The 19027-nt window shown below is 43.6% G+C and overlaps 1 protein-coding gene across 3 annotated transcripts in view; it reads right to left on the bottom strand.

The window, feature by feature from the left end:
- Positions 1-19027, bottom strand: part of fras1 (Fraser extracellular matrix complex subunit 1) — a 451829-nt gene that overhangs the window by 148655 nt on the left and 284147 nt on the right. For all 3 annotated transcript variants that reach the window (XM_057831795.1, XM_057831797.1, XM_057831798.1), the window contains 2 exons: positions 14979-15119; positions 10251-10397 (listed from right to left, as the gene is read on the bottom strand). In XM_057831795.1, coding sequence (XP_057687778.1) covers positions 10251-10397; positions 14979-15119 — 288 coding nt within the window. The remainder of the gene's footprint in view (positions 1-10250; positions 10398-14978; positions 15120-19027) is intronic.

Genomic DNA, 19027 nt, shown 5'->3' with positions numbered 1-19027 from the left:
CGTCATTGAGAGAGCTGATCCGAGGGCCGTCATCGAGAGAGCCGATCCAGCGGCGAGCAGGAGTGTCTTCAATCCGGCTTCTCCTCCCTCGCCTGGTCTCGGTGGGCAGTCTACAACAGGAGAGGCGCCCATGCAGCTCGGCGGGAAGCGGCTCAACACAAGGGAGCGTGAACGACGCATGGCGGCGCAGCTGTGCCTTTACTGCGGTGAGCCTGGCCATCGCGTCGCCTCTTGTCCATCAAACCCTCGTGCAGCCTGCAGGGGCGGACCTACTTCAAACAGCGGGCTCGCAGCGGGGAAGTCCCCCTCAAGAGGCACCCCACCGCGGCCATGTGAGTACCCGTCTACGGCCGCTAAAGCCGCAAGACAGCTCAAGAACACCAGACTGCAACTGCCTGGGACTATTACGGGGAACGGTCACAGCTTAAAGGTAACTGTCTTAGTTGATTCAGGGGCAGATGACTGCTTTGTGGATTATTCGGTCGTGGACTCGCTTGGTGGCTCCCTAATTAAATTGAAGGAGCCCCGGGAGGTACGGGACCTTAATGGAGACCTTGTTTTCACAGTTACCCACGAAACTGAAGCCCTCGCATTGGTTGTGTCTGGTAATCACGCCGAGCGTAGACCATTTTTTGTTATGCCAACCAAGTCTGCTCCAGTTGTTCTCGGGTTAACATGGTTAAAGCAGCACAACCCAGACATTGACTGGGAGGCCCCTAGGATCGTTAATTGGAGTGTTCACTGCCACTCCCATTGCTTACGTGCAGCGTCATCTTTCCCTGGAGCGTCAGTGCCGTCTAAGCCGGAACCGATCGATTTGTCCTTGGTGCCCTGCGAATACCATGACCTCAAGTTAGTTTTCAGCAAGACCCTAGCTAAGTCACTTCCTCCACATCGCCCCTATGATTGTTCCATCGATCTGGTTCCGAACGCCAAATTGCCCACTTCTAGACTCTACCAGGTGTCTAAACCGGAGCAGGGGGCCCTGAACGACTACATAACGTCGTCCCTCGCAGCTGGGCTTATCCGACCGTCCAAATCCCCAGTTGGGGCTGGGTTCTTTTTTATAAGTAAGAAAGATAAAACACTTCGCCCATGCGTTGATTACAGGGGTCTAAACGACATAACCGTCAAGAATAAATACCCCCTACCTCTCCTGGACTCTGCATTCGCTCCGTTGCAATCCGCCTCTGTTTTTACCACTCTTGATTTACGCGAGGCTTACCATTTGGTGAGGATAAAGGAAGGGGACGAGTGGAAAACGGCGTTTAACACTCCTATCGGCCACTTTGAGTATTTAGTTATGCCGTTCGGGCTCACTAACGCGCCAGCGGTTTTCCAGAACTTGATTAACGATGTTCTCAGAGACATGATCGGGCGGTTTTGTTTCATTTATCTTGACGACATCCTTATTTTTTCCAGAAACCTTGATGAGCACAGGCAGCACGTACGTTTGGTCTTACAACGGTTACTCGAAAACCGGTTATATGTCAAAGCAGAGAAATGCAAGTTCCATTCCCAGTCGGTCCAGTTTCTGGGGTTCGTTGTGGAGAAGGGCCAGTTGAGAGCAGATCCAGCGAAGATACAGGCTGTGGTCGAGTGGCCTTCTCCGACATCAAGAAAGCACTTGCAAAGGTTCCTCGGGTTTGCTAACTTCTATAGGCGCTTCATTCGAAACTACAGTCAGAAGGCGGAACCTTTGACGAGGCTTACATCTATAAAAGTTCCATTTAAATGGACCCCAGAGGCTGAGGCTGCTTTCGTAGCACTTAAAAGTTCGTTTACTCGTGCTCCTGTCCTCACTCACCCTAACACCGATTTACCATTTGTTGTAGAGGTGGATGCCTCGGATACGGGAGTGGGGGCGATCCTGTCACAGCGTTCCCCAGTCGACCAGAGGGTTCACCCCTGTGCCTTCTTTTCACGTCGCCTCAGTCCCGCCGAACGTAACTATGATGTCGGTAACAGAGAGCTGCTGGCCATCGTTCTGGCACTACACGAGTGGAGGCACTGGTTGGAGGGGACGTCTGTGCCCTTCGAAATCTTCACGGACCACAAAAACCTGTCGTATATCAGAGCAGCCCGACGTCTGAATTCCCGTCAAGCACGCTGGGCCCTGTTCCTTACCCGTTTCAACTTTTCCATCACTTACCGCCCTGGGTCCCGCAACACCAAACCAGATGCTTTATCAAGGATCTTCAGCCCAGTCCACCACGAGACTGTTCCAGAGCCTATTGTGCCTGCTGTACGTGTGGTGGGAGCACTTCGGTGGGAAGTGGAGAGGAAAGTTGCCCGCTCGTTGCAAGACGGGAACGTACCGGTCGGATGCCCCAGGGATAAACTGTTTGTTTCTCAAGAGCACAGGTCTGAGGTACTAGAGTGGGGACATGCCTCTAAAGTCGCCTGCCACCCAGGGGTCTCCCGGACGCGGTTCCTAGTTTCCCAGAAGTTCTGGTGGCCTGGGATGAACAAGGACATCCGGGCGTTTGTTCTTGCCTGCTCGGTGTGTGCCCGCAACAAGCAGTCCCATCATGCTCCCTCTGGCCTCCTGCACCCACTTCCAATTCCACCCCGTCCATGGTCTCACATAGCCTTGGACTTCGTGTCTGGTCTTCCGGTGTCCAAGGGAAAGACTGTGGTGCTGACCGTCGTTGATAGATTCTCCAAGATGGCACACTTCATTCCTCTGCCCAAGCTGCCTTCGTCGCTAGAGACTGCAAACCTACTGGTGAATCATGTTTTTCGCATCCATGGCCTGCCCACGGACCTAGTGTCTGACAGGGGTCCCCAGTTTGTGTCGAGAGTGTGGAAAGCCTTCTGCAAAGCCATGGGAGCTACAGCTAGCTTGTCGTCTGGGTACCACCCGCAGACCAATGGCCAGACAGAGCGGGCCAACCAAGACCTTGCCGCTGCTCTTCGGTGCGTCTGCCACCAGCACCCATCTTCCTGGTCCACCCATATCCCTTGGGTGGAGTACGCGCACAATACGCTGGTCTGCACAGCCACAGGTATGTCGCCCTTCAAGACCGCTTACGGCTACCAGCCCCCTGTGTTCCCTACCCAGGAATCGAGCATCTCCATACCCTCGGTACAGCACCACCTACGACGAGCTCATAGAGTCTGGCGGGACGCCCGTGCAGCGCTTTCGAGGACGGCAGTGCGCAACCAGCAGTTGGCGGATCGTCACCGGAGACCGGCCCCTGAGTATCGACCAGGCCAGGAGGTCTGGCTTTCTACCAAGGACTTGAACATTGCTGGGGTCTCGAAGAAGCTGGGTCCCCGCTTCATTGGACCTTATAAGGTTGATAAGGTCGTCAACCCGGTAGCCGTAAGACTCGCGCTGCCTCCATCCCTCAGGATCCATCCAGTTTTCCACGTCTCCTTGCTGAAGCCTGTCTCCACCAGCCCGCTTTGCCCTCCGGAACCTCCTCCTCCGCCTCCGCGTCTGCTCGATGGTGACCCGGTTTACACGGTTCGGTCCATTTTAGACTCCAGGAAGAGGGGCAGGGGGGTTCAATATCTGGTCGACTGGGAGGGTTACGGTCCTGAGGAACGCCAATGGATCCCCCGCTCCTGGATCCTGGATCCATCTGTCATCCGAGACTTTCACACACGCTGTCCGGGGAAGCCAGGTGGGTCGCCAAGGGGCTCCCTTTGAGGGGGGGGTACTGTCACGTTCTGCTCCTGGTCAGAGTTTGTGTTGTTGCAGAGCCGACTGTGGGGGCGTTCCCGACGTCACACCTGCAGCTCATCAACAACAGTATAAAGACGCAGGCGATCCACTGGAAGGACGCCGAGATATTGATTCTTGCTGGTCGCCATTTGACATCCTTGCATTTCGAGTAACTTGCTACTTTGGTAATTTCGCACCCTCCGTGGGTTTTAGTCGCCAGTCGCTTTAGTTTTGTATGCCTCTACCTTGTGCAGGTATGTGAGTGTATTTTAGTTGTTTTATTGGCTCTGTCTAGCACCTTGGTTTACCCTCGCGTTTGTGTATTGATCCCCGTCGACCTCCTGTCACGGACCCGTTTTGTTATTTCCCCTTTTTGCCGCGAATGCGTGTTTTTGTTTTGTATTTAATAAACCCATGTACGCTTCCTTCAGTCGTTTGTTGTCTGTTGTGAGGTCCAACCTTGTTTCCGCGTTCGCGGACCCTAACAGAAGCCCTCAAGGCCAGTTACCTTGTTGCTGAACTTGTGCTAAATCCAAAAAGTCCCACACTGTGGCTTAGATATTAATACTACCTGCCTGCAAAGCCATTCTCAGTGAGGAGCTCGGCCTTGATGCGGTTCAAGACACTGCTAAAGTCCCTCTGTCTGACAATTCTGAGCTTTTCAAGCCTAACTGCTATAAAAAATAAAAATAAATAAATGAAAACAGAGAGAGATTGAGAGCTGTTGATGAAGATTCTTGCCAGGATATCGGACTTGTGTTCATCAAATCAGGCTAAAGTTTCACGCTGAGTAAGTATAAATATTGAGAATTCACAGTTTAATTAACGTAACAGTAGAAAACACATACAGGAGGACACTTCTGTCTAAGCACCTTCCTACACGAGTTTTGCAGGTTAGCAAATTCACAGTTTAATGTTATGCTAACTCTGATGCAAGTCGGACTTTCAGTCGCAAAATTAGTGGTGCGTTTCCCACCTCCACAACATTGATGTCTTTTTACATTACTTACATTGGCTGCGGCTGCTGGCCCAAAAAAACCTCTAATATCCCAACTCCTCGAAAGAGGCGGAGGAGGCGGCATGTTGCTGACATGTTGCATTTCTGTCGGGGCTGTGAGTTCATGTGTGTGTGAGTGGGGAGGGTGGGGTCAAGTCATCAGCCAATCAAACGTGCGATCGAGGGGAAAAAATGAACTGGCACATTCAGCATGTGAAAAAGAGGTAAATGTAAATCCTAACATAATATGAAGTAGTACTGCAACGATTAATCGATTCACTCGAGTATTCGATTAGAAAAAAAGATTCGATTTAAAATTTGCTGCTTTGAGTATTCGTTTAATTAAAGTGGTGTTGTAATGGTTTATTTTCAAAGTGTTTGCCTTTAGTTTTATTATTTGGGTGGATACACTGCCCTCAGTCTGCCTCATTTCACATGGCTAAGTACAGCTGTTCCCTGTTAAGACCAACATAAGCTAAGTTTTTGTTTGAGCTAATGTTAATGCATTCGTAATTTAGTTTATAGGTATATTTAGCAATTTTTTGTGGGAATATGTGTCTGAACCATTTGTTAAGAGCATTTTAAAAAAGTAAGAATTTATATCATTTAAGCTAGCAGACTTTTGCTATCTAAGTTAGCCAATTGTACTTTTGTTGTACATAGATCCTCATTTATTTATTTTTTATACCGTTTGATGCTCAGCTTAGGTATTTTAATTTTTCATGTTCCTTATCCGATTACTCGATTATTCAAACCCACTAGTTCATCGATTAATCGACTACTAAAATAATCGATAAATGCAGCCCTAATGTGAAGTAATTCACTTGTTATGTTACATCTGACTTCTGATGTTAAACACTACTTTTTTGTTTCCATTTCAAACTAATGCATCACGCTAGATTTGAGCTATTCACATTGCAGTAGAGCGAGTAAGGTAAGGGTGAATTAACTATCGCACCCAAGAAAAAATGCTGTCAATTTGAAGTAGGAATTACATGATTATTTTTCAGCTTTCCCCCCCTATATTGCTTAAAATATTGTCATCACAAATTTTCTTGAAATGTCATCATACAATTTGGAGACTATATCAACCACCACTAGTAGACGGGTCCCCATAATTAAAAGGAAGAAAAAACAAATGTCCCCCATAAAAGATTTACACGCAAATCTCCTGCGTTTCAAAATAAACTACAGTAGTTAATGTGACTAGAGGAAAATGGAGTTTGTGTGTGTATGTGCAAATGTGTGCATCCCACTGGAGTGTGAAGGTGGAGGCAATGGTGAAATAATGACTGTTGTACTTTTATGAGCCCACAAGGCATCTTTTATTAACTAACACTTTGGCTGGACTTGACCTGGGGCCCGATCCGATCTCCTGATGCGTGCGTGCGAGCGAGCATCCGTAAATCTGCGCAGGTGCATCGGTTAACCGAGCGAGAACAGCGCGTGTCATCAGAAAGTGTAATTAAAAGTCTGCACAGGGGTAGCGGGGGCAGCGGTGCGGTGCCCCCACCCGCCCAGCCTGATTCTCTTCAGATTGTTTTCAGTCTCCAGCAAGAAGTCCTGATAGTTAACAAGCCCTTTCTGGCACCAGCGGAATGAACAAAACAACAGCAGCAGGGGTGAGCACGAACGCAACATTTTCTATTTACCCCAACAGCATGTGATTGTTTTGCCCACTTTGTACTTACCTACAGGTTCCCTTGAATGTCTCCGATTGGTTCCAAATGCTGTTGCTCGCAAAACAACTCATTGCCATTGCCGATGATAGACGTCCAATCCATTTGAACTGAGAGGTGCTGGCAGCGATCATTATACAGCAGTAATGCAATATTGATTACAGCGGTAAAGAATATATGACTGAATTACGGCTGCTCGATGTTGCCTAAAATCCCGATTATTTTCTCTCATACCTGATTTTCCAGTATCGATTATGATTTGTTGGCATAATTAACATAATGACGAATAAAGTACTCAGAATGTTTTCTATTTAAACTTATTTATCTTTCTTAGAACTGAAAGTGCCAGTGAATTTAACTGTTAATATACACAGAACAGTCCCTTGGGATTAAGAGCATTTTATTTGTACAACAGCCTCCAGCTCTGTTCAAGCAATAATGAAAGAAGAAAGTGCATACACTGTACAGTACCATTTGAAACAAAATCAAACACGAGAAAAGGTCGTCAGTCAGTCAGTCAGTCTGTCTGTCTGTCTGTCAACCAAACATTTTTTAAATTATTTATTTTATTAAATAATTTTTGCACCATGATACATACGCACATGACTGTAAGCCACCACGCACCAAATTTGGCACATAAACGGCATTTGTTCTGATATAAGCACTAGACTATAAAACACAGCTGTCCTCACTGTATTATGGGATATTTACACCAAAAGATATTAACCGGTAACACTTTATTTGACAGCTGCATCATACGACTGTCAAGACCAAACGAACCACCATGAAGCTTTGAACGAATTGACTGCAAAGCTTCATTTGAACCAATTGACTGCAAAGCTTCATTTGAACCAATTGACTGCAAAGCTTCATTGCTTCAAGAAGCTTCATTTGGCCATCACTGCTCCCTTGGGGGAGACAGTCAACCTCTGCTGCCACCTGCTGTCAACCCTGTTGTTGTCCAACCTCCTAGCATGCTTTGCAGTGCTACAGATGTAAATAACAATCAAAATTCATGTTCTGTGCTACTTATTTCTTCAGTTACTGTTACAATTGCTAGTTATGGTATTTGGTAACACTTTATCTGACAGTGGCGCCATAAGATTGTCATTTAACAATCATAATTATGACATGATGCTGTCATTAACATTAATGAATGCTTATAACAGATGCCATTTAGCGTTATCTGGCTGAACATAAATGGAGTTAGTGACATAATTTGCCAGATGACACTTGATGACATCTGTCATAAGCATTCACTAATGCCCATGATCGTGTCATGACATAATTATGACGGTCTTATGACATTCTTATGACGCCGCTGTTAAATAATGTGTTATCCATTAACCCAAATAAATCCACAACTAAGCCGCACTGGACTATAAACCACAGAATTCAAAGTGAAGGAAAAAAGTAGCGGTTTATAGTCCGAAAATTACGGTAGTCTGTCAGCAAGTCACTCTGCCAACCAGCTAGCCAGCCAGCCTGTCAATCAAGTCAGTCAGGGGAAGTAGATAGGCAACCAGGCTTAGGGTGATGTGCTGCCACAATTCCCTCTGGTCTTATTTACATAAATTAATGATGAGTGCAAAACTGTCACTCGATAATAACAATATGCAAGGTGGCAATCACCCTCTCGAAACAAATATGCACCCCAGTGAAGGTAACCAACAAAATGATCCCTTGGGTTTATGAGCACCTCATCTTGAGAAAAGACGTCAGGTCAAACATATTAATGGGCCAATGAACAATGTGCATGTACAGTACAGCAGATGAAATTTTCAAACGTAGATCGCGTGATCGCGCGCTATAATGTGGCATTTAAAACAACGAAAAACACACGGAGTCCATACTCATCAGAGAAGCGAAGAGAGAGAGAGCACATTTTTTCTTTGCATGTTGATATTTTAGTTATGTCTGCCTCTTAATTCCAGATTGACTGCATCATGTTGAGATCAGGGCTCCGTGTGTTGGGGGCAGGGGGGCGGGGCCCTATTATGCCCTTGGTTGTGTCGGTAGGTTTATATCTTTGTGCACATTTAAAATTTATGGCACATAACATCTCATAGAGCTGTTATAAACAACTGTTAAATAGTCTGTAATATTTATAAAATGGATAGCGAATTATATACTACACGAACTAAAAAAACAGCATACTTGGAATTGGTGTCTCAACACTGCAGATTACTGTGCCCAGCGCAAACTGTTGGTTTTTCTATGAAAAGTCAAGTAAAATGTAGGAAAGAAAGAAACGTCCTGAATAGACCTCCAGATCGAAACTTGTGGGTGTCTCTTTATTCTCTTTCGTACTTTTACCCCTCGACTCTGTATACAAACCGACATTGTGTGTGCGCCGGGCACGAGAATTTCTGCAGTGGAACCACTTCCAGATACGCTGCTTTTTTTTTCGCTCAAAGTTGTCAGCACGTCGTGTGTTTGATATCATTGCCAGAAAAACACACATAATAGGACAGCTTGCAGCTTCGCTTTTAATGCTGTCCTCATAATAATGATCTGCTGCGTCGTATATCACTTTGTGACTTTCCACCTCCATGATGAAACGTCTTCTTCTTCGTCCAGGTTCGCTGGTGTTTAAACCGTGAATAAGCAACTAGGCTGTTACGTCCAGGCCCAGCTCCGCCGATTTTGTCGGATGCGTGTCCGGCAAAAATAGAAAATAGCCTGTACCATCCGGCGGGCTGCGGCACGATGGAGATGGTCCGCAGTCAATCCGGAGCACTGACGCGGCCGGTATATGTTGAACAATAGGATATAATGGGAACGGATCGGCTCCGGTGCTATTTTATACCGGAGTCGGACCGGAACCGCAACGATCATGCATCTGGTGTATTTGGGCCCTTACTGGGATCTAGTAGCAGCAATCTTGACAGACAATGATGTTTTTGGTAGCCCTTTTAATTTTTGTTTTAGTCTTAGTCTTTTGGACGAAAAATACTGATTAGTCTTAGTCATATTTTAGTCATTTCAAAATGTGTTGGTCCTCGTTTAGTTTTAGTCAACGAAATCTCATGCAAATTTCGTCTAGTTTTAGTCAACAGTTACTCCATAAATATATAAAGGTTTCCCACAATTTCGAGTAAAGTAGTGCAGTACATCATTTTCAATTAAACCCAACTAGAAGCCACAAACTGTTTGAAAAAAATGTTGTCCGAGCATTTAACACTGGGAAGTCTGGGATTTTATTTGCTATTCTTAGATTCTAGCCAGACGTCGCAAGCAATCAATATTTCCCAGTATTTGCTCATTTAACAAACAAAACAGCTGAAGTATGAATATGCCATTTCGACAACTGGCTCTCCTCTAGACTTACTGACCAGAAAAAAGTAGCACTGCTCTGGACTGGCGAGTGTTTTAAGAGGACGTTCAAAATTCTAAAGCTAATGCTAACGCGAACGCGAATGCTACACTAATGCTAGGAGTTGCAGTTGCATTTAGCGTCTGATGAGCACTCAGCCCTGGAGACGTGTTACTCATCAGCTGCTTTAAAAGTTGTAACAGTAAGATGGATGCTTTTTGTAAGCTCTTTATGGTGTTTCATAAGGATTGGCGTTGCACTAGCTGTATCATAAAAGTTTGCGTTCACAAATTAAACAAAAAACAATAAGTCAAGCCCCCCCAAGACAAGACAATTTAGTCTTAATTCATTCATTGTCTTTGAAAGTAATAGACATCAAATCCATTTTAACTAGAATGGCTAACGTTGAAGGTTCATGTTTCAATGCCAAGGACGACAATGGATGCCCGGATTGGACGTCTATAACAGTCAGTGGCAGCCAATGAGGTAATTCACCCTAACATTTACAATTTTTTTTGCGTTAAAATTAGTATTTGACTGTTAAACGCATCTGTGGCAGTGAATGGCTAAATACAATTTTCTTACCATGGCATTGGCCTGTTGCGGTGTGGAGGAAGCGCCCCTCCTGGCAGCCAGTCCGGCAGTGGCCTGCGTTAAGGTCTGCCAGTGGGGGGCATGAGGTACAGTCAGCCTGGGAGGCGCCCGAGCACGTCTGGCAGGATGGGTGGCAAGCTGGCAAGAGCAAAACAACAAGGGAAAAAAAACTGTCAATATGTGTAATCCTGTGCTAAAACCCCTAGTTTAATTTCAAATATCAATCTTAAAGCCTGAATAAAATTAATTAGTTTTGACAATCTAATTTAAATTAGGCCTGAAAGTAGGACTGAACAGACAGTTTGGCGTAAATCGAACATCGCGCAGCTCAGGGTGGTGGCAGATCCTCCCCCTGAAAAGTCGCCTCGTTTTTTGTTGTGGGCATGGCTGACAGAGATGTTTTAGTATTTCCAGAGATGAGAAATTCATTCACACACCTAGGCGAAAAAACCCCTATTGAAGAGTTTCCTACAAAAAAGGAGGCGCTACTGAACCGTGCAGCCATGCCCTTATTGAAAATTATAATGAATCTTCTAATTGGGCCGATTGGGCCAAATATTATGGCTCTATAACAAGGTCCAGGAACCTTTTTGACCGAGAGAGCCAAAACACCCAACATATTTTAAAATACGATTCCACGAGGGCCATACAGTCTGTGTGTCTACTGTATATACTACATGTATGTATGTAATATATATTTATATATATACACACATACACATATATATGTATATATATGTATATATATATATTTTACATTTCTATTGCCAGATTGTCCGAGTCTTTTTCGTGAGCGCATCTGAACGCACCATGTGGGAGCAATAGTGAGTGCACGCTTGGCTTTTACGAGCAGTCGGCCGAGTTGTGATTTGAATAAATCTTGAGAAAACAACAGAAGCCTGACATCATTACTATGTATGTATGGTACAATCGTTGCACACTCACTACTTTGAAAATAACAAATAGAATCATGGTGTGGCACTGCATATATTTCCTGGAAGTGGAAAGCGCAACCAGGGAACTTGTACTGTAAATAGTAACAGTGGCCGAGACAGGTGGAGCCTCTCGGAGCAGCTATTTCGTTAGTCTCGCTATCCTGGAAGTGGCGACAATTTTGACAGGTGAAAAAGTCATGGAAGTCAAACTGATTGCGCACCTCTATGACTTGAGATACCACGCAGTTCACTGTAGTTTAATTTTCCCCCACGCATTTTTATATACTCCAGATTACACGGCATTGAGTTGGGCGGGGCCAACCCCCGCTGCTGGCTGAGTGGAGACAAGGCGCAAGACGAGCACTGTAGTAACGCACATCCCTGTGCAATCAGCGATTGGAGGACCAGCACTGGGCACTGAATTGAAGCATATTATTGCGACGTATATTTGAAGGTCCAAGAAAAATGCGTGAATGGACCATCAGCTCATCACAGCTCATTCATGTCAAACGAGCCGGCCAGTTCCACATTTAAAATTACGGGTAGGCAGAGAGCCAGAAACACTCATCAAAAGAGCCAGATATGGCTTGCGATACATTGGTTCCCGACCTCTGCTCTATAAGCTGTCGAACTCACTGAAGAAATCTACTTCTTTTTAATTGCGAACAAAGGGTTGTCATGGCAGCAGACAGAGGCATGTGGCCGTGGGCCATATAGTGTAGTAATAAAAAAGGTCTTGTAACTACACCGACCAACCTGAAAGGAACTGGACATGTACATGTAAAATTAGCGCCTTTCTGTTTATGTAAACGACCCCTACAGGACTCTTCAGGGTACGACTCTCATCAAGCACGGGAAATTTGGCGAAGACACGTTGTACATCTGCCAAGTAATCATTGTTCAAAATTTGAGGTGAGACAAATGGCGACGGTCATTTTTACTTTCCTGCTTTAACAATACCTCAAAATTTTTCATTGGGCACTTGAACACATGTTATAAGGCTCCCCTGATGCAGGTTTGATGTCAAATGATTTTTTTTTCTTTGGAGGAGGAGCCTGTCTAGTAAAAAAGGGCGTTTCCTCTTCCCAGCAAGGGACACTAGGCCTAATGGGTAATATTTCAATGCAGTCGTGTTCAGGCTAGGATACCATTCATGCTAGGCATGAAAAAACCTGAACCTTGGATCAGTGAGTTAATTATTAATTTACTGAATTTTGCGTGTTGCCAAAAAAAAAAGGTGGACTTTGGCACCCGGCCCAGGTCAGGCCTTTAAAAAGAAACTCACCATTTTGAACTTTAGATCTCATACGTCTCATGAACAGTCTCGCCAATTTTGAGGAGGATCCAACTAACTCCGTGGGCGCCGATGTCACAAATATGCACCCTGTAAATCGTCTAAAATTGCATATTTTTCGCGTTCAATCCAAAATACCCAATTTTTTGTTGTGTTGGGGATATGGGTCTAGAGACTTTTTGGTGATGTTTTGCACAAGGTATAGACTTCCCAATTTTCATCGTTCTACGTTGAAAAACCAAATAGGAGAGGCCTTTTTGTAAAATGCTAGTGGGTGACATTGAGCTACTTTGTTATGTTTTTTCGCGAAATTATCGCAATTTACGCCAAGCCGCATGTATCTGCAAATTTTGGTGAAATTTCGAACATGTTAAGGCCTCCAAATTGTCCATTTCCATATGCCCTGAAGAACGCAAGATAATAATAATCAAAATAATAATCCTTTGCATTAAGATAGGGCTCTCACACCACTTGGTGCTTGGGCCCTAAATATTGACTTCGTATGACAACCTTCATTTGAAACCCTCTCTTTGTTTTAAACCCTATTTTTGGCTTCAAAGTTGAAACTTTAACCCTCGTATTACTTTTCATCTGAAATCTTATTGCAGTTTTAAAATCTTCACTTTAAATTTGAATTTAATACACTGACTTGAAAACCTTATTTATACCCTATAGACCCCAATCACCAACGTCACACAATCACGTGACCGCTGTACTGTGCCGCCATATTGTCCGTCATTGTGTGTCAATGATCGTAGTTTTAAAGGTCGATTCACTTCCAAATTATGGAAGCCCCGGTGCTTTCAGACGCTGTAAACTCATTGGATGAGTTGCATAAAAGCCGTTATTTGGAAAAGCTTCGGTCGATCCAGTCGCCAGATCCATATTTGATGCCCGAATCGATGTTTCCTCCCGCCCGGTCCCGTCCCGTGCGTCAGAGCTCGTCCTGAGACCACAAAATTTCCAGTCATACCCCAGTTTATGTCACGATGATGAGTCGGGTGCCCTAAATCGGCACCGGCCCGAATATAAACGGACATTTGGGTAGCTGAGCGTCACCATTGTCACGATTGTAAAATGAAACTTGATCGGCGGTTCGACAATGGGCCGCTGTGTGCCGAAAAATAGCCGCCCCGCGGGAAATGTCCCCCCTGACGGGAGCGCTTATTTATAACGCTTTATTGAAGTGAAAACATCAAATGTTTTCATGAACGCATTACAGTAATGGATTTACAACTGTAAAATTAGTTTTAAATAATTAATTAAATTACACAAAATATTGGTACTGTATTTTAGTAAAATCGTGGACTGGGCCACATAGGCTAACTATCTTTGAACAGAAATGTTCAAGTTCAAGTTCAAGTTTATTGTCCCCTAAGGAGGGGAAACTTATCTTACTATGTATTAGTCTACAGATTTTCACGACCATATCCCAATGAAAATCACACCGGTATGACATTTATTAGTTCAAGCAGAGTAAAATAATGCATATTCACGGTACAAGAAAGTCGTTTCCGTGTGGGCGCTCCCGTCAGGGGGGGCATTTCACGCGGGGCGGCTATTTTTTGGCACAACTCCTGTTGCTTCGCTCACCTTCTTGCTGCGCGACCGTGGCGCCAAGCTTCGTAGTCTCCATCTCATGATGTCTGCGATCGTGTTGGCATCACGACTATTGATGTTTTCACCGCTGTCTGACAGCTGTCTACAGAAACGCATCATGGACCGAGATAAACAAACCGTGCTGCTTTAGAGATTTGCCCTTTTAACAATGGGCACACAGTAACTACTAAAATGACCCTATATCTTCTCTGTTACTGCAACCAACCGCCACACATGCCTTCACCATTTTGATGAATCAATGTTAACGATTGTCAGGAAGGTTTTTGGGTTCGTTTACTAGGCGGTGATTCCTGAGACATGCAGCAAAACACGCAGTAATAGGAGGAATGTAAGTAGTGATAATATGTAAACACGATGAGCTGACTGACAATATGGCGGCACCAGTCAGGGAGGCGGAGTTGTGACGTCACGTGATTGGGGTCTATATAAAGCTTCAGACCCGCATTACTGAGTTTTAAATCAATGTTTGAACCCTTAATTCAAGCTCTAACAAAGTTGTCTTTAAACCTTGTAGATATTGTGCTGGCTCCGTTAAACCACATTAAAGGTTTGCAGTGAAAGTTTCCTGCGTGTCAGACACAAATACATTATGTGTGCGTGTATGTGTGTGTTCTAATGAGCTACCCAACCAGCATAGTAACAGAGGCCAACAAAGCAAAGCACTTTGCTATCCCAGGAAACATTCCAAGTCAGTTTGCTCTTTGGCTCGGAGCATTGCAACATTTTTCTTCCAAGCGACAACAAAGATTTCTCATTATGTTCTTTTCTTACAGATCAACAACAAAGTATCAGTCTGAACATTTCAAGCGTTCGATCGTGAAATCATAAACCTAACCATTTGAAATGCCAGTGCGTGAAAAACCTAAATACCTTGACATTGGCCCTCCTGTACAAAGAATCCTTGCGGGCAAGCGTGCACGCATTGTCCCTCATGTAGGCTGGACGGCGACGGACAGGATGTACAGTTATCTGCTGATGGACCTGTGCAGTGCCAGCAGGACACATGACAATCTGGAAGAAAAAAAAAGAAAAACTTAAAAAATATATATATACGTACATATATATATCTACAGTTGTGGCCAAAATTTTACATACACTTCTGAAGAACATAATGTCATGGCTCTCTTGAGTTTCCAGTTATTATTACAACTCTGATTTTTCTCCGATAGAGTGATTGGAACAGATACGTCTTTTTCACAAAAAACATTCATGAAGTTTGGTTCTTTTATGACATTTTTATGGGTTAACAGAAAAAGTGATCTAATCTGCTGGGTCAAAAATATACATACAGCAACACGAATTAGCAATTTTGACTTCTCTGAGGCCATTTAAATAGGGCTCATTGGATGCAAACGCCCACAAACGCTACAATGGGAAAGTCAAAGGAGCTCAGCATGGATCTGAAAAAGCAAATCATTGACTTGAACAAGTCAGGAAAGTCACTTGGAGCCATTTCAAAGCAGCTGCAGGTCCCAAGAGCAACAGTGCAAACAATTGTTTATAAGTATAAAGTGCATGGCACTGTTTCGTCACAGCCACGATCAGGAAGAAAACGCAAGCTATCACCTGCTGCTGAGAGAAAATTGGTCAGGAGGGTGAAGATTCATCCGAGAATCAACAAAAAGCAGATCTGCCAAGAATTAGAAGCTGCTGGAACACAGGTGTCAGTGTCCACAGTCAAGCGTGTTTTGCATCTCCATGGACTGAGAGGCTGCCGTGCAAGACGGAAGCCCTTGCTCCAAAAGCGGCACCTTAAGGCTCGACTGAAGTTTGCTGCTGATCACATGGACAAAGATAAGACCTTCTGGAGGAAAGTTCTGTGGTCAGACGAAACAAAAATCGAGCTGTTTGGCCACAATGCCCAGCAATATGTTTGGAGGAGAAAAGGTGAGGCCTTTAACCCCAAGTACACCATGCCTACCATCAAGCACGGTGGTGGTAGTATTATGCTGTGGGGTTGTTTTGCTGCCAAGGGAACTGGTGCTTTACAGAGAGTAAATGGGATAATGAAGAAGGAGGATTACCTTCAAATTCTTCAAGATAACCTAACGTCATCAGCCCGAAGATTGGGTCTTGGGCGCAGTTGGGTGTTCCAACAGGACAATGACCCCAAACACACATCAAAAGTGGTAATGGAATGGCTAAATCAGGCTAGAATTAAGGTTTTCGAATGGCCTTCCCAAAGTCCCGACTTAAACCCCATTAAGAACTTGTGGACAATGCTGAAGAAAAAAGTCCATGTCAGAAAGCCATCAAATTTAACTGAACTGCACCAATTCAGTCAAGAGGAGTGGTCAAAGATTCAACCAGAAGCTTGCCAGAAGCTTGTGGATGGCTACCAAATGCGACTAATTGAAGCGAAAATGGCCAAGGGACATGTTACCAAACATTAGCGCTGCTGTATGTATATTTTTGACCCAGCAGATTTGATCACTTTTTTCTGTTCACCCATAATAAAGTCATAAAAGAACCAAACTTCATGAATGTTTTTTGTGACAAAGAAGTATCTGTTCCAATCACTCTATCTGAGAAAAATCAGAGTTGTAGAAATAACTGGAAATTCAAGAGAGCCATGACATTATGTTCTTCACAAGTGTATGTAAACTTTTGACCACAACTGTATATATAATTTAGTTGTTCGTTAACCTGACTAACATATCTCTAATCTTCAAAATCACAAATTTCAATGAAACATACTTCTCTCCACATCATCAAATAGCATACAGTTGCCAATCATCCAAGCGTGTTATTTTGTAAACATCAAAAACATCAAAGCTAGTATTTAGTAAGCCTGCATTGAAGCTGACTAAAATTGCAACACGTTTTTTTCTTGAAACGCAGTATTAAATGGATTATTTCCAGAGCCGAAGCACAACCTTTTGATTCTTCATCTAGGAGTAAAGTGTGATGCATAAAGTTGGAGGAGCGCATATTGATTAATATGAGCATCTCCCGGCTTCAGCCACTACATTATTAGGCGCACACTCTTGCACAGAATGAGCTTCATTACTCACTTTTGTGCTGATTCGGGACAATTTTTGCCAGTCGATGAGGCTGATTTTGCAGCAACCATCCCAATGATGCATTGAATTTAGTATTAATGCCGGTGGCCCTGATTTATACTTTTTGTGCCGGAAGAGCCCAAACGCAAACACATTTACACATGTGAAAATGAATGTTTTGTCAAAAACATCCTAGAAAAGTTAGTCATTTAAAAACCTAGTGTTTTTGTAAACAAATAAAAGCAATTGGAACTTCAATGATAAAGACAATTTAAAATGTCAAACAAACATGCCGGTTTTAGTCAGTGTCAGAGATGGCAAACAAACCTTAGTTTTTGGTAAAAATGAAAGACAATTGAGTCTTTTTTTAAAGTATCATGTATGTTTTTGCAAAGATCAAAGATTAGGAGTAGCCAATGAAATTAATAATCAATTTTTGCCGGCAGCTATGAGCAGTCCCATTTGGGTCCTTGTTTGTGCGTCATGTGAGGCTGCGCCTGTGCGCCAATGATTAGAGCAAGAGAGAGAGAGAGAGTAAGAGAGAGAGTTCACTGCTATACTCAGGTTTAGTTGCTGAATCAATAATATTCACGTGAGAGTTAGATTGTCTTAAGTCATGTGTTGTGTGTAGTGTTGCACCGATACCATTTTTGGGGCCCGATACAGATACCTGGCTGTACAGTATCAGCCGATACCATTCCGATACCACTCTGTTTGCAAAAAAAAAAAAATATATATATATATATATATACACACACACAGTATTTACATATATATATATGGGATGCAACGACATTTAATGCTCTGAAACAGAAAACACAAGTTTTTTTTTTTTTAATGTTTTTTTATTTGCTAACAAGCAAAAATAAAAATGCCATCATATAAACAACATTTTAGTGCAGAATATTTATGTTCTTACTTCTTACTGATCTGAAGAAATTTTGTATAAAAGTGCTGAGAACAATCTTTACTGTTTGTAAAGAGAGGTGGGGCACACTGTTGATTGCTGCAGCTCTCTTAGCAGCTATATTTACCACATGAGCAAAACATAATTTTTGTGGTCTGAGTCCATCTGTGTCACGTACTGAATTAACAGTATTTGCAGCACTATCTATAGTCACTGGTATGGATTGATTTGGCCAGCTTAACTTCCATTCAGTCATGGTGGTTTTTAATTCATCAATGTAGTATATGGATTATACATCACTCTGGGCTCACTCAGCTAGCGGCATGGGATCTAACGTAGCACATCTAGGTTGCTATTTGATGATATCTAGTGTGTGCGCGCGAGAGTTGGCATGTGATGTAACGTAGCACATCTAGGTTTCTATTTGATGATATCTAGTGTGTGCACATGAGTGTTTTCTGGGAAATAGGAAAGAAAGAAAGAAAGAAAGAAAGAAAGAAAGAAAGAAAGAAAGAAAGAAAGAAAGAAAGAAAGTTATCAAACGCCACAGAAGTCACTTCTGCTTATTACTGCACAACACCAGCATATGATAATTGACTTTCATAAACAGGACGAGTACGGCGCTCTTAATTTGCCACTCATTGTTCATCATGAAACCGTGAGTTTGCTTAGTGTCCCACGGTCTTAAACTTTCTGATCCCAATGTTGTTACAGCAGCAGACGCTAGTAAACGCATGTTTACCGATTGTAAAAGCCATATTGGTATTTGTGTAACATAGTAAAAAAAGTTTTACAAAATCCAGTTAAATTGAGAAATGGGTCATCTTGTGGTGCAACCGCATAATTGCAGGTCCATTTGCTGCAAGTGGTTGTGGGAACGTATCCACTTCAGTCGTCGTGGATTCGTTCTCAAGGTAACATGTGGCTGAAGTCTGTGGGCAAAGTTTTCATGATTTAATTGAGAAATAAGAAAATTAAAGTGGCTGGCTTCGTTGAGTTAGCGTATGTGA

Source organism: Corythoichthys intestinalis, chromosome 3 (assembly GCF_030265065.1).
Source record: "Corythoichthys intestinalis isolate RoL2023-P3 chromosome 3, ASM3026506v1, whole genome shotgun sequence".
Classification (NCBI taxonomy): domain Eukaryota; kingdom Metazoa; phylum Chordata; class Actinopteri; order Syngnathiformes; family Syngnathidae; genus Corythoichthys; species Corythoichthys intestinalis.
This window is presented reverse-complemented; position numbering and strand designations above follow the sequence as displayed.